Below are 12,714 nucleotides of genomic sequence, written 5' to 3' on the forward strand. Positions count from 1 at the left end.
AAACCTACGGAAAGCATCGTCTGAATTGGAACACGTACACCAAGTGCTCTCTCTGCCCGTCTCTGTCACCGACTGAAGCTCGACGGCTCCGGTGGGGATTTTCAAGCTCGCGGCGAGCCTATAAAATGTAAAGAGAGGAAGAAAAAAAGAAAAAAACAAGCGGACCTGCGGATCTTTTTCTCTTTCTTTTCTAAAGCCTTGTTTTTTTTTTTTAATGTATTTTTTCAGTGGGTGTAAAATAATTTTGTAGGCAGAAAGCCCAGTGTACATGTCGTGTAAATAACACTAACGTTTGTAAATAGATAATACCAACCAGTGAGTTTTTGCTAGCTAACTGGGCAGAGCTGCTCGTTTTTAAATGCATATGTCGCTGGATTGAAGAGCTGCGATGTTACATTTGGGTGAGTGATGTTTGTTGTTATTTTTCAATTATAGTACAGATAGTTATTTTTTTCCTGTGGTCGCCGGTGAGACGTTGTTGTTATTTTATCCAGGCTGTTTAGCCACTACGAGGTCGCTTATTAGGTATTTATCCTCCACTGTGACAAATGATGGAATTTATCGTGCCGTGTAAAGTCAGGTGCAGACGTCCAGGCAGGCTGTCGCCAAGACTTAGCCCGTCATTTGAACGATTTGAAAGGAGCACTGAGGTCCGGGGAGGGTTTGTGGGGATTTTGATTTGTGTTGGTGCCAGTCGTCTCAGTCGCTGTGCTCCTGCCCTGTATGGTGATTGTAGTACTTTGTGTCTTTCTCCGTTTGCATGGCGTTTCTCGAGTCAGCTGAGCTACCGGCTAGCCAATAGCTGTAATTCATGGTGGCTGCACATCTAGCATCACTGTGTTGTATATGGTGTAGCCTATAAATAACATACATTAACTGCGTTTTTTTGCTTCGGAGTGCTGTATGACCTGCATGATCACATCACGGAGTGTCTGCTCCAAGCAATTTACCCGCAAATTGAAAATCTCTGTGAAAAATCACATGTCACCTCTGCTACTCTCATCAGTATCAGAAGTGCATTGTTGGCAATTTTAATGATTGTATATGGTATCTGTAAATTATGCATAAAGGCAGGCATCCCCTCCTCAACTCCTGCATTGATCCTTTATAGGTGCATATCAAAACAGTGCATCTGATCCCACTGAGAGCAGCAGCGGTGTACTCAAAACATTAGGGAGGATGCTCCCTCTCCCAAAAAGGCTGACAGATGCTAAAATACTGAAATCAACACTTTGCTGATCCCCGAGTGCTTCATCATCCCGAAAAGTTCAGGGACCATTTGCAGAAGTAAAAAGGGCTCAGTGGTTGATATGAGCTCTAGGAGTAGTAAGCCACTTCAATGACATGTAATCCCATTTCATCATTGGCTGATTAAGGAGTCTTTCTCTCACCTGGATTATAGGAGTACTTTGGAATTGGATGGTTCTGCTCGCTGAGGGGAATGAAAGAGAACAAAAAAGGGGGTTAGATAACACATATTCTCTCTGTCTCCCTCTCAGCGAACAGTACTCTGTGTGTGCTACCTACACTCTACTCTCCCATGCTTGACCTGGATTGGACAAAAGTCCTTGTTGTGTTTTCAGCCTTGAGTTTCCCTAATGGGACGAGAACAATCATTGTGTGTTTGATTCTAGTGGCCAGCATTTGGTATTTTTCATTGGATTTCAGAACACCATACAGGGAAACGACATGTGCGGAACAAGTCGGGCGGTCATTGATTAGGACGAGTAGTCAACTTAGTCTTAACTCTCTTTTCTTTTGCACACACAGCTTTAAAAACGTTTTGACTTTGAAGATCTGTTCATTAAGACTTCAAACCTTTGAGTTAAATCTTGAGTGTTTTCTCTTCCCTTCTTATGCATGGTGCTTGTTCCAAACATTGCAATGAATTGTAATTGCTCCAAACAATCGCATTTTGAAGCTGACCACCTCCTGTTTTTCGGTGCAGTAGCAACAGAGACAAAGTCAGCCCTTTGAAGCTTTACACCTGCCACTTCCAGCAGTGTATCCTGGTGTGACTGTATGACATTGGCCATGCCTGTTAAACATGGCCTCGCTGAATAAAAGTGGTCTTTGTTTTTATCTGCCAGTGTGGTCAACAGCTGAGCTGCAGGGTTCAGATATAAACCTGTGATCTTCAAAATAGTTGCTGCTTGACATTGGGCCCATTTGAATTTTGGCCAGATCTTGTGCTACCTCTGCCCCGTCTCCCCACATCACTCAGCCTCCATCTCCTCTTTAAATCTCTATGGGACTAATGCTGAATTGGAAGAGATACAGTGGATTGAAGTTTAACATTAGTCATGCTTAGAAAATTTGCCATTAAACTTGGGTATAGGTTTGAATTCAGTTTGGATTTTATTCACACACAAGACAAAAGAGCATTCTGTTACTCAGTGACCGACAGTATAATCAGCCAGATTTTTTTTCTTAGTTTTCTCAGTTTCCAGTTTCCAGCCAAGTGACTCTGCTGACTTCCTGGTACAGTGTAACCCAGCTCGTTCACTCTAGCCATCAACAAAGGGATAATGATGGGGAAGGATAATACTGCAATGCACCCTTGCTAACTGATGATACACTTACGCTCTTATAACTTCTTCCCTGAATTACATTTGATTGCTTGCAGTCAAGGGCAATTTAACCTTTACAATTTTATTATCAGGCATTCAAAGTTTTACTGAAATATCGCAAAATGTTGATTTTCTCACACTTGAAAATATATGTGAAATTTAAGGTAGTGGTATTATCCTTGTTGTAACATAACAGGGCAGCAACAGTTGTTTTGGTTAGCTATTAATCAGCCAATTATTACCGATCATGTTGCTTTTTCTGTCTAACCATGGTCCAAAAACCAAAACATATGGAGTTTACTTTCATGTACGACAAAGAAAAGCAAATCTTTACTGTTGAGAAGTTGTAATGTGGGGATATTTGTTATGTATTGCCTAAACAATGACTGACACAAATAATCAGTTGTGTTGCTGGAAGAATCGGCTAACTAGTTCATCTTTTGATCGCTATTCTTTTTTTGGATTTTAGTTAGAGTGGAGGATATTATTAGGTTTACAGCAAATCAGTGCCTCAACCTGCTCTCGCTCTGCCTTCAGCACCCAGTCTCTCAGTGGCGGTGGACATGCCAGCGGAAACTATCCCTATGCTAATGTAATCACCTCATGTTTTCAACCTTTTTTCAACCACTAAAAACATTCCTCCTCTCCTCTCCTCTCCTCTCCTCTCCTCTCCTCTCCCTCTCTACGCACAACTGTAGCTGCTTTTGTTCGGCCAGAAATTTAGCTATAGTCACTGCTTTCATTCACACAAACATTGGCACATATTTTATCAGGCAAAATCCCCCCCAGCCCCCTTTTTTGTCTGTACCACCCCTCCATCCCCCTTTATCTCTCTCTTGTTCTCTTTCACACTCACATTTTTCCCACCCCTTCTGCTTGCTGGCCCCCCTCGCTCCATCTCGCCTTCCCTTTCTCTCTGTTTGAAACTCTACAGTCCGCCTGCTCCCACCAACTGCAATCCCTTCCTGTCCCCCTCAACACTTTTTATTCACTCTTTTCATCCACATGTCCCCCTCAATTGCAAAAACATAGCTGTCTGCGCGCGCTCACACACAGAGTCCCCCTGGCTCTTCCTTTGTCTGGCCGCCTAATTTTCCAGCAGCGGTTCGGTTTGAGGGATTATCGAGTGTGTCCCCTTGAAGTACTTGATGAAATAAGTGCGACAGGATTGCGGTTTAAAATTATAGATCATGTTGTGTTAGCATTTTTTTGCTTGCTCCAGACTTTGAACACATTTAACCAAAAAGTGAAAGCAAACAGGGCCTTCGAGGGGTTTTGACAATAGAATAGAAACCACATCTATGGTACTCATGAAGCAAAGATGTCATACTGATTTTTGTTGGACATTTCAAAAGTGATTAGGCAGCTGCAGGTGTTCTCCCCATGCAGGAGCCTCATAGTAGCCTTTAGGGCAGGCAGAGTGCAGCATGTCAGATGTTCAGTTCTCATGTACTCAAGCGCTGATGGAAAAGAAGAGACAATGATTCTGACATGGGAACTTGATGTACGCTACGCGCTGGCGTCATTTTGCTGCCGAAGCGAGATGTCACAGTTTTTGTTATCTTCAACTTTAGTTTACCACGCTTGCCCACATGGGCAGTTGCTTGGTCATTTGGCTGGTGTCAGGAAATTCCTTTCGGCATTCTTTCATTGAAAGGGGACATGCAGTTCGGGTACGAGTAACAGTTTGCTTTTGATGTGTGTGTTTTTGTCCGTGTATGAAAGATAGGAAGAGTGTGAGAGAGACGGAGGGATAAAGAAAGAGTGAAACACAACAAAGTTTGTTCTAACTTGCTGGTGTGTGTCTGATATCTGTATCTGTGCGTCTATGTGTGTGTGTGTGTGTTTGGAAGGGAGACTGAGCGGGTGTGAGAGACAGTGATGGGGTTGAACGTGTTTGATGTACTGTGATAACTCTGTCCGGTATGTGGCTTTCATGGGAACTCCTTGCCCTGGGGACATAGGCGAATAAGCTCCTGTTTAAAGGGCAACTTCCCTCTCTTTATCGCCTGTTGTTTTTCCCCCTTTATGTTCCCCACATCCTGTTAGCCTTTACCTTTTTAGACTCACTGTACGCTACAGTTTGACCCTTGTGGGCTAACCTTACTCAATCACTTTCCTGACATAGAGCATGCCGTAGTTATTGTTCATATTCACTTATTACATACAAAGACAAAATATACTTTTTTGAGCCATTTTTGAAGTATTGTAGTTTAGGCTGTGTATTAGAAATATGCTAAACAAGCACATTGTCAGAAACTAGAAGATGAAGTCTCATACATACATTTTGGCCTTACAGTACTTCTGCAATGAGCTTTTCCATTTGGCTATGTCAAATAGCTAAACATGCCATAAAAAGGTGTGGCTGTGAAGACGTAAAATGATTAGCAGATCGTTTTGATGATAAAATACTTCTTCAACATATTTCATGCATAAATAATTCACATTCACAGGCTCCATCGTTTCAATGTATTCTTTTTTTTTATGGTTTTCTTTTGCTTTTTTTTGTTGTTGCCATTTTTTTTTCAAACTCACTTTAAATTTAACATTGGATTTTTAAAAGTTGGTAGGACAAAAACAAGACTTTATGTGCTATGTTCGAACCCTGATGACGTTTTTTCACAATTTGTTTTGAAAATTCCAAATTAAACTAATACAGATCCTCCTATACAGACTCTATTAAGATAGTGCCCACTGTAATGTTTAAGATTGTAGTAGGCTATCATATGCTTAACACCAGGAGTTCCCACGTTTAATTTACTGGATTAGCCAAAATCAAACACATATTTGTACATTTTGTTTAGAAATGATTTCTCAATCAAATTTACAGAAATTACTTGCACTACAATATACATCACTGTTGCTGCTCAAAGTTACACAGAGTGCAATATGATAAATATACCCACATGCAGCCAGTGAATTCTTCATGTTTTGTAGCAGACTACTAGCTTAATGCTATTTACAGTTTGTCTCTCAGAACACGTGTACATCTTGGGAATGTTGCTGAACTGGAATTCTTTTTCTTCAGGAGCCTCTTAGCAGTTGACCGACTATCAGCGTATTGTGCTTTAATTTGACTGACAGTTACTAGCATTGCATGTCAGACTCATTTGCTTTGAGCAGGGGGACACAATAGGCTTGATGTAAGTGTTAATGACTGTGTTATAAAAGAGATAATAGCTCCTGTGAGTCGCGAGACGGGTCCACGTTGGTCATGATGGGCTTTGTTCATTTTGAAGAAAAAGTCTAGACTTGCTGATGAAACATTTCAGGGATCAAGTCCAAACGGCACATGTGGGATCCTTGTAGATAGCTTCATGGCAACAAGTGCTGTAACCCTAGAGGGTTGGGGTGCATGTGACAGAGTTGCTTTGAAAAAGAGGCCCTTGAAAGTTTCACGTGCTTACTTGTAAAGTAATATGTGCTCAGTTGTAAACTAATATGCAGAGTTTTTCCCCTGACCTAGACTGCACTTCTTACTTTCCATTTACTGCACCATTACACTCTGTGCTACTTTTGTTGTTTGTACACATTAGTATGTTCTCTTCCAGTAAGTTCAGATGCTTAATCACAAAACAGTGACTTTGGGCATTATTGCATCTGTTATTGGTAGATCCACCCTGTCTCTTAGATACTGTCTCCAGAGTAACTTCAGGCTGGCCCATGTCTTAATGAAACAGCTCTGATCCAGTCACAGAGAGGTTATCATCTGTCACACGACAGAGGAGATTTAATACCTTGGCATAGATGGGAATTGATAGAGGAGAAGTGAAGATGAAGGTGCCATCAGAAAAATGCTTACTAGTGTTTAGACACTGACACACACATACACACACGTGAAAAATATGAATGAGTTACAGTATTACAGAGAGATTAATATGTCAGAGGAAACCTGCTGAGTTCAGCTTCACCTTCACATTTTGTTGGCAGAGATATACTGAGGGTCAGTTTAAAACTTTGAACTTTGTCTAATGTCACCCTGCCTAAATGGTTGACTGGGTAGGCTGTAAGTAATACTTTTGGCTGATGACTGTGCCGATGATAACGATAATCATAATTATAGTTGTGTATATTTATGAGCCCTTTGTTGCAGATGTGTAGTAGTCACTCTCGTACAGTTCAACAATCCCTCTGTGTATGAATTATTCACACTCAACCGGCCCATAGTTCATCATCCATATTTAATGGTTGGGATTGCATACTCCTAACTGCATGCTTTCTGTTGACTAATGGAGCTGTTGAGAGCAAATTAAGTCACAAGACATCGATAAACATGTGCTTGATGACTGATGAAGCTATGTGTAATTCTTGACCAGGCTTACTGGATATTCATTTTACTCTTGGTTTAAATGTAGAAAAGAAACAAGTGGTTTTGTTTGAAACAACCAATTAAATGATGGAAACAATTAACTCAGACCACTGTGGAAATAAACCATTGACAAGATTTTCTACTTACTACAGTTTTGCCCTCTTTCTGATTATTGTAAACATTTACACTAAGTATAAGAAGCTTCAAAAACTACTTGACCTTAAATGGGTATGCACACATATAGAGTTGCAGGTGAGGGTTACTTAAAACCTAATCAATCTAATCAAATGTAAACAGAAGACCACTTGCACTCTTCTCCAAAGACTTAAATACGTCAAAATTGACAGTTCTCTCAGACAAGTGTGTGAATATTAATGCAATGTTTTGTTTTTGTCTTGCAGGTTTACGTGAGGATATTCGCACGACAGTTTGAGAGAATAACACTGCCGAGAGAGACGTGTGGGTTTTCTTTGATTAGCGCTCCACACATGGATTCTGTGGGGAAATGTAGGAAATGGTGAAAGGGAAAGTAAGGACAGAAACTATTCTCCAACAGTTGTGGTCTCACCCTCCTGTGCTTCTGTGAAATTGCAAAGAAAAGCCAATAGAGAAGAAGAGGGCAGAGGAAAAAGTGAGAGAGAGTCACCTGTTTGTCCCAGGATAGCCTTCACCTGCAGCACTGGAAGAACGGCCTGACAGACAAGAAGGAGGGTGTGGGTGACCACAGAAAGAGAGAGAGACGGGGACTGACGGAGGAGCAAAGGTTTGGAGGAGGAGGAGGAGGAGGTCTCGGAGGGGTGGGAAAGGCCATTCCCCATGGCTACGGACCCAGGAGATCCCACAGGCACTGAAGACTCCTCGGAGAAACCTGATGGACAGAAGGAGGAGGACACGGAGAGAGAGAGCCGGGCTGAGCAACAGAGGGAGAGGACACACAGCACCTCTTTGGACTTCCCCTCCTCCCAGACTCAGGAGGGGAGAGCGACAGGAGGAGAGGATGGAGGAATCGGTAGAGGAGGAGGAGGAGAAGCATCCCAGGAGGGTGAGGAGACCACAGTCAGACCAATTTCCTTCTCTACGCCCTCCTTACCAGTTGATACAGGTCAGAAACGACTGAGAAGGGAGAAACGTTTCTTCAGGAAAAGCGTGGAGATTTGTGAGGAGGACGATGAAGTTGAGGTGCCCCCTGAAGCGCCCCACAGTGCCCCCCACCTGGAGCTGCGCTCCTCTGACTCAGTCTTCACTAGCAGTGCCCAGCAGCAAGGGGGGGCTTCATCTTGTGCAGCCTTGGGACATGACCCATCTTGCCCCAGTTCAGGCCATGAGCCTGGCAAAGATGCTCCTTCATCTGCACCTCCTCAAAGGGGGAAAGAGAGGGACCGTGAGCAGGAGGAGGAGGCAGAGATGAAGGCTGTAGCCACCTCTCCTGGAGGCAGGTTTCTCAAGTTTGACATTGAACTGGGCAGGGGAGCCTTTAAGACTGTGTACAAAGGTCTGGACACAGAAACATGGGTGGAAGTGGCTTGGTGCGAACTTCAGGTAAGAGAAGTTGTTGTTTTTTGTTTGTTTTTTTGATGATGCCAAGCATTCACTGTAATTGCACATTCTGAATTAGCTGACACAATTTCCTGCAAGATGAAGTAAACACAAAATAATCAATGCACCTAAAGAATTTGTAGACATCATTGTGAGGTAAATGGAAGCGCTTTACATCAACAAACAACATTTTTAATTTGCTCAAGAGAGCTTTAAGCCCAGCATTGCTCTTTTGAGGTAAATATCAATGTGGAAATCTCAGCACGTTGTCTGCTTGCTATTCATACTGTGAAGGCAGTTCAGTTGAGACCGGGGTGAAAAGGAGGAGCATCACTTGTAGTTGAGTGACAACACAAAGTGGAAGAGGAGGCTTTTTCTTTTCTAGGGCTGTTATGAATAATACAATCATAGGCTGTCAGTGGGTCTTGTTGTTGTTGGGTATCCCATTAGAATCAGTCCTATTCTATCCTATTAGAATGTATTGCTTTTATGTTTGTATTAATGGTGTTTTCTTGTGGCTGTAGTGTTTGAAATCTCACAGATATTGACAATAAACATTTTCAAGGGTCTAGAAAATACATGTTCTCTTACGTTATGAAAACTTAAAAGAAAACTAATTTTGCCATTAATCAAGCAGTCAGCATGTCTCACAAATTTCTAAATGAAAAGTTAATGTTATGAAATATTTGGTCAGTATTATGTTGCTCAGTAAGCCTCAGTAGTCAGCCTAGTCTTGTCTATTGTATGTTGTAATGAGTTGTTAAATGGAAATAGTCACGTGAATGGGATGGATTTCGCATATGTAGGTGTAGCAACAGCCAATATTACTGTAAGAAGCTCTTTGTCATACATTGACATTGTAGTAGGCGGAAAATACGTAGTACGATAAATGTTTAATGTGAGGGCACTGTCAAAGTCTTCACATACCGTAGCCAACCGGATTTTGTTATGCCGCAAAGTAATGGGAAACATTGTTATATGGTGTGAATTCAACATGTGGTGGGAGACAGACTTGTGGAGGAGAGAAGAAACGAGTCCCTCTGATTTTTAGCCTCACAATAGAGAGCAGTGTTATGGTAAGCCATCTGATTTGACTGCTGGCTTTGTGTGAGAAAAGTCAGTCATGTGTTTGGTTTGGAGCTAATTCCAAAACAAGAGCCTTGACTAATCCTTGAGATCAGGCTCTGTCTGTTGGACTAACAAGCAGCAGGCATGCCCCCATCACCTTTTCTGGTATTGCTCCAACACCTAGTGAATCCGCTTCACATCAGCAGTTGGGCTCTGCTGCTTGATATTTCATACTGACACAGCGCTTGTTCAATCCTACTTAAATACTTGACCTGTCTTTTTTAAAGTGATCTACTCAGCTTGCAAAGTTAGCATGTTTCACCTCCAATAACGGTGTTGTTGTGAAAATGTTTTGCCACCAGACAACTTTCTTTCATTAAATCAGCCAAGGCAATTTTTCATGAGTGTGAGAGACTGCAGCTAGTAAAGCATTCTTTGCAAATGAGAAGACATTAGGCTTAAGCTGTACCATAATGAATTTGTCATATCCAATTCAGTCTCCCAAAATGCAACGGGTCAAATTAAATCCTATGGAGACAAACTAGTTTTTAACAGCAATTTGTTCTAAAACAGGCTACATCAGTCAGAAATTGCAAAAACAATTAAAAACACTTCATGCATATTTCACTGTCTAATTAGATTTCGTATTATAAACAGACAAGTGATCTCGGAGAAAAACAGACTGAGATTGTGACATGCAGTGCAACAGCTAGGAAATGACAAAAAGGCAGAGTGTGAGAAAGAAAAGAAAGAGACACAGGAGGTGACGGTGAGTGGGAGAGAGAGAGAGACAGAGGGGGAGACGATGAGCCAAACGGAGGATTACCATGGCATCCCTCCCAGAGAGCAGTCGTGTAGCAAATGCTAAGTTACCACATGCAGGGAGACGCATGAATACACACAAAAATGCATATACACACAGGCGGTGCACAGTGGCCTGGTCACACGCCTATGGATGAATCCAGCGCCACATTCAGGGCAACATTCTAGTCACCCAGGGCACATGATCTGTCCTTTTAGTCCACCTTACCAAAGCTTGTACCCGCTTCCAGTGGAATGTGGTACTGAAATCTATCTATGCTATCAATGCTAGTTTCCTCCTCTTTAAAGCACATGTAACAGGTACAGATTATATTTGCTACTGGTATTATAACGCAACAACACAATAAACTGTCTGTGCAAAGCATCCAGTTTGAAGGCACTGGACAGGACAGGATGATAAACAACCTATACATGGCTAGCCGGTCCACTATTTGATGCTATTCACTGTCCTGTGAGACTACAGCCTGAGAGCGCCATGCTCCTCTCCTCCTGTGTCCATAAAGAGAGGGAAGCCAGGGGATTAGCTGTCCAAATGCAGCTTGAAAGAGTGGGTAATTAAAGTTCACAGTGCGGACACCATCGCTCTTCTTTCCCCTCTTTTTCCCTGGGAATTCCACACCTAAAAGGGCAGAGCTATATATCTCCCTTGTTATTGCTTCAGTGGTATATTTTACTTTGCATAACGCTAAGTGGCTGTGTTTGTTTGCATCTTGTACATGTTTTACATTTCTGTGTGTGAGCTGTTGCTCCCTGTCTGTCTGTGTCAACATATGTCACTGTATGTGTCTGCCTATCACCCTCCCTCTCTCTTCCTTTCTCCCACCCTCCCCCCTTCTCTCGCCCATCACTTTTTTGTCTGTTTGAGTGAGCATGCAGAGTGATCCAGGGAGTTAATTACAGTGGGTGCCTGTCAGGCTGGAACAAAAACCCTGCACAGACAGCATAACTCGGGCGGCAGAAACCAGACTGGTTCAACCCAGTCATCCCAGACTGGTCCAGCTCAGCTCAGCCCAGCCACACTCACAGGACTAGCAACACGAGAGCAACATTCAGAACTGCAGTACTGTACTTTGCCATTGTCACCTGAAATATCTGCAGATTTAGCTTGTTTTGCTACAGAGCCTTTTTGATTTATGTCTGCAGGTAAATGTCAGCTTAGGCTGCCTTCTCCTGCCACTGTGCCATGCACTGCTCTTGTAAAACAGCCTCGTAGTCCCCAGTTGTTGTCAAGACTCCCAGTTTAGCCATTACCATCATGATAATAGAACCATTCAAGGCTGACAGATCATCTGTTATTGTTGCCAACTCTGTGCCTCTTGTCAGAACGAATAGCTGCTCTACCTGTTTTGGAAGGGGCAATGTATGCTATGATCAAAGTATTTTAGTGAACTATATTATGCACAAATAATTTGTATTATTACAACTTGTGTTTCTTCTGGTCGTAGTTCTTTGGCTTGGTGTGACTAACGAACAATAAAGGGAGGAGTTGGGGCTTGTCTTGGTTGTTTGTGTTTATGTAAGACCAGTTGGGTTAGAGCAGGTAAAGCAACGACATACTATTGATGGGTGACTAAAATTAGTAGGCTAAATCAAGTAGTCTACAGCTGAACTGACTAGACCTGATTGGAATTGATTCCACCAAACTGGCTGGTTCAACCACAGCAATGACATTTGGAAAGCGCCCCTGGGGCTGTATACCCCCACCGCAGTCTTCATTGTCTAACTGACGACAAGGATTGTATTGCTATTGACGGTTAAGACATTACCACATAACACTACCATTAACTGTGCAGCCTAATCAGTAATCAATAAATCAGAAGCATTTAGAATTGAACTGTTGTGACGTAATTATTATCAAAGGCAATCCACTGACAGAAAAGGGCACACTTTGAGTCAAAATTTAGTACTAATTACCCAGGTAGCACACTTTTCTATGAAGAGCAGAATTGTTTATATAGACAAGTTTGGAACGGCTTGTTTTATGAAATGTTCTTTTGTCATTTTAAAGCAGCTATAACTGAGAAGGTGCCTCTGGCGCTCATCACATAAGCACCATAGCTCTAAAACTAATCATTTGTGGTGATCTAAAAGGGAATGGCTTGCTAGTGTATTGGCTAGCGGCACATGTAGAGGTTAGTGAACTTGGCCCACTGGCCTGGAGTTTTAATCTGGCGTGCAGGGCAGCCCTTTTCCAGCAATCTATCTCGTTAGTCTGAGCTGTTGTAGCTTACAGTAATCTAATCCGAGCCACCCGCCACCTAGGATTTTCAATCATGTACATGCTTACTCCTACACTACAAGACAACGTACAGTGCATGCACTCTCATAAATGTACAAATATCTACCTACAGCAAGAATGATGCTCCCCTATTTGTTGATTGTGTTTTAAATCAGCCCTGTTTTTTCTGC

The 12,714-nt window shown here is 42.3% G+C and overlaps 1 protein-coding gene across 3 annotated transcripts in view; it reads left to right on the forward strand.

Annotated features, from left to right (window-relative positions):
* Window positions 1–216: 216 nt before the first annotated feature.
* wnk3 (WNK lysine deficient protein kinase 3) overlaps window positions 217–12,714 on the forward strand; it is a 35,807-nt gene continuing 23,309 nt past the window's right edge. For all 3 annotated transcript variants that reach the window (XM_008290602.1, XM_008290604.1, XM_008290603.1), the window contains exons 1-2: window positions 217–401; window positions 7,281–8,418. In XM_008290602.1, coding sequence (XP_008288824.1) covers window positions 7,696–8,418 — 723 coding nt within the window. In that variant the 5' untranslated portion in view covers window positions 217–401; window positions 7,281–7,695. The remainder of the gene's footprint in view (window positions 402–7,280; window positions 8,419–12,714) is intronic.

This window comes from Stegastes partitus, unplaced genomic scaffold (genome assembly GCF_000690725.1).
Source record: "Stegastes partitus isolate 25-593 unplaced genomic scaffold, Stegastes_partitus-1.0.2 Scaffold686, whole genome shotgun sequence".
NCBI classification, from domain to species: Eukaryota; Metazoa; Chordata; class Actinopteri; family Pomacentridae; genus Stegastes; species Stegastes partitus.